The 3,479-nt window shown below is 44.3% G+C and overlaps 1 protein-coding gene across 1 annotated transcript; it reads right to left on the bottom strand.

Moving 5' to 3' along the window:
• Positions 1–238: 238 nt before the first annotated feature.
• LOC109241063 (histone H2A-like) lies at positions 239–1,746 on the bottom strand. Its single transcript, XM_019407776.1, has 2 exons — positions 1,575–1,746; positions 239–447 (listed from the first exon to the last, which is right to left on the bottom strand). Exons 1-2 carry the CDS (start codon positions 1,744–1,746, stop codon positions 239–241), a joined length of 381 nt encoding a protein of 126 aa, XP_019263321.1.
• Between the last annotated feature and the right edge of the window lie 1,733 nt (positions 1,747–3,479).

Genomic DNA, 3,479 nt, shown 5'->3' with positions numbered 1-3,479 from the left:
CTCTGGAGCAGAGGTGCACTGATAGGAGCTGGTGGTAGGGGTGTGCATTCGATTTATCGATTCGATTTTGACCCTTATCGATAATTACTTATCGATTATTGATTTGTACATATGCTTATCGTTATCATTTCAATAAGGTTTCAGTTTTTCAATTTTGATTTATCGATTTTTGGGGCTTATCGATTCGGTTATCGATTACACCAATAAGAAAATTTGCGGGAGTCAAAAGAAATTGAATTTATGCAAAAATTACAGAACTAAAAAGTCCAAAGACGAAATTAACCTCAGCAGCAAGGTATTCCAGGACAGCAGCAAGGTAAACCGGAGCTCCGGCGCCTACATGCTCGGCATACTTGTCGGCTTTAAGAAAACGGGCGATACGACCGACCGGAAATTGAGGACCGGCTTTACTACTATGGGATGTAACCTTCTTTGCAGCTCTTGAACCTAGGGTTTTTCCTCTACCAACCATTATTCTTTACTGTAAAATAGTAAAATTTTGCTTTGAGATTTGAACTCTATAAGAAAAGTTGACTTCAAAAACTATGCAAATCCAGTGGGTTTTGATGCTTTTATATAGAGGTGAAAAGATTTTAAATTGTACCAATTGGAGTAGATGAGGGTATATTTGTCCTTTTAGTATATCTTATCGGTTTATCGATAAACCAATAACCAAATAGGACAAAATCGAAATCGAAATCGATAACTTGATAAGAAAAATTTTGAAATCAAAATCGAAATCGATAAAACGATATTGATAAACCGATAACAAATAATCGATTCGATTTATCGATAAATCGATTCGAATGCACACCCCTAGCCGGTGGTGCACTGTAGGGTAGTTGATCAGAATACTGCATATGAGAACCACAGCACCTGGAGCACCATGAGAAGCCTGGAGTGCTGAATGAAACGGCCTGGGAGGATGGCCCCTACCAAAAGAATCCCTGCCTCCAGACGAGGCACCACTGAACCTACCCGAACGATGAGGCCTCTTGTCAGACCCTGACCACTCCAATGTGATAGAACCATCTCAAGTCGCCTGGCCACATTGGTCGCATCCTGAAAAGAAATCTGCTCCCTGTCTACTTAGCCATCTGCAATCGAATAGGCCGAGCGAGTCCCTCAATGAACCTCCTCTCTCTCTCTCTCTCAGTGGGAAGTATAAGAAGAGCATGACGGACCAAGGCAATAAATTTGGTCTCGTACTGAGTGACGGTCATAGAACCCTGCTGGAGACGCTCAAACTACCTCCGATAGTCCTCCCTCTGAGTAATAGGAAGAAACTTCTCCAGAAATAGCTGAGAGAACCGATCCCAGGTCAAAGCCGGTGACCTAGCTGGTCTAGCTAAACAATAATCTCTCCACCAAGTCTTGGCGGAACCTAACAGACGAAAAAGCAGCAAAGTCTACCCTATTGGCCTCCACTATCCCCATGTTCCGTAGAACCTCGTGACAGCTATCCAAATAATCCTAGGGATCCTCTGAAGAAGTACCGCCATATGTGGTAGTAAAAAGCTTGGTGAACCTGTCCAATCTCCACAAGGCATCAATAGACATAGCTGCTCCATCACCGGTCTGAGCTACAACACCCGACTGGACTACGCCAAGTGGCTGAGCTGCAAGAGTCTGAAATTGGGGAGCCATCTGCTCTGGAGTACGAGTAGCAAGAGCTTGGGCTCCTCCTCCATCCTGAGCAACAACTGGTGCTACAGGGAATATGCCTGCCTGAGTGACACTCTGCATAAGGCCCACTAGACGGACCAGAGCATCCTGGAGTACCGGGGTGGCGATGAACCCCTCTGGGACCTGAGTTGGCCCTGTTGGATCTGTCTGGGCTGGAACCTCCTCCTCAAACTCTACTTGAGGCTCCGCCGCTGGTGCTGCTGCTCGAGCTCTAGGTTGAGACCTGCCTCTACCTCGGCCCCTAGCACGACCTCGACCTTTGCCTCTCATAGGAGTTTCCACTGGGGGCTCGGGCTGTTGGTCGGCTGATGAAGCGGTACGTGTCCTCACCATCTGCGAATGAACAAAGTGAAGTTCAATCAGAATTGAGAAATCAAGTCGCACGACAGGAAAGAAAAGATGTGAAGTTTTTCCTAAACTCTGTAGCCTCTGGGGGATAAGCACAGACGTCTCCGTACCGATCCCTCAGACTCTACCTAGCTTGTTCATGAATTGTGAGACCTAGGCGACCTAGAGCTCTGATAACAACTTGTCACGACCCAAATTTCCCACCGTCGGGATCGTGATGGCGCCTACCCGTGAAAGCTAGGCAAGCCAACTACTATGATTTTAAAACACTAGCAATTAACCCCAACAGAGATATAAAGTGCGAAAATGTTATAGCAATTCAAGTACTCCAATACATGTCTACCCCATTGATCTGGTGTCACAAGTTCACAAATATCCATGAATTTCTACAAACACTGGTTTAGAAAGAAAAGTACAACTGTTCTCGAAATGAAAAGAGACAGTATATCTAAAACATAAGGAAAGGGGACTACGGAGTCTGCGAACGCCGGCAGATCTACCTCGGGTCTCCTATGGACTGAAGGTAGCAACCCACGATCTACTCATGAGGTCCAGCATCGAAATCTGCACAGGAAGTATAGAGTGCAATATCAGTACAACCGACCCCATGTACTGGTAAGTGTCGAGCCTAACCTCGGAGAAGTGACGGGGCTAGGAAACGACCACCATATAAACCTGTGCAGTTAAATCATAAACGAACAGAACAATAATTACAGGAAATGACAAATAAAGATGAGAAGGGGAAACATGCTGCGGGAATATATTCGATTCTAACAATAATTCAATAGAGAAGCATATTGAACGTCATATTGTATCAACAAGGATAATGAAACAGTAACACGTGCACGGCATCACCCTTCGTGCTTTTACTCTCGTTCTCACCATATGAATCAACAAAAAAGGCACGACATCACCCTTCGTGCATTAACTCTCAAAATCATGGCACGACATCACCCTTCGCTGCATTATCACTCACAATATCGGCATGGTATCACCCTTCGTGCATTAACTCTCATAATCATGGCACGACATCACCCTTTGTGCATTATCTCACACAATATCGTCACGGCATTACCCTTCGTGCATTAACTCTCACTCACAATATCAGGCACGGCAACAGCCTTCGTGCTTTACACTCTTCTTCATCCAAACAATAGAAAGTATACGTCCCTGCAAGGGAATCAACAATAGAAACAATAAAATCCCGGCAAGGGAATCAACAATAGAACAATAACATCCCGGCAAGGGAATCAACAATAGAAACAATAACATCCCGTCAAGGGAATCAACTATAACCAATATCGTTTCAATAGTTACTCCACAAAATAAATCCTTAACTTGAGCCAATACTCAACAATGATCAATCACCAAGAAATTATCATAGGTCTTGTTCAACATTGATATTCCTCAATTTAGGCATAGACAGTACATAATAAAGTCACAAC

Source organism: Nicotiana attenuata, unplaced genomic scaffold (genome assembly GCF_001879085.1).
Source record: "Nicotiana attenuata strain UT unplaced genomic scaffold, NIATTr2, whole genome shotgun sequence".
NCBI classification, from domain to species: domain Eukaryota; kingdom Viridiplantae; phylum Streptophyta; class Magnoliopsida; order Solanales; family Solanaceae; genus Nicotiana; species Nicotiana attenuata.
Note: the sequence above shows the minus strand (reverse complement) of the source record. Positions and strands in the feature narration are given on the sequence as shown.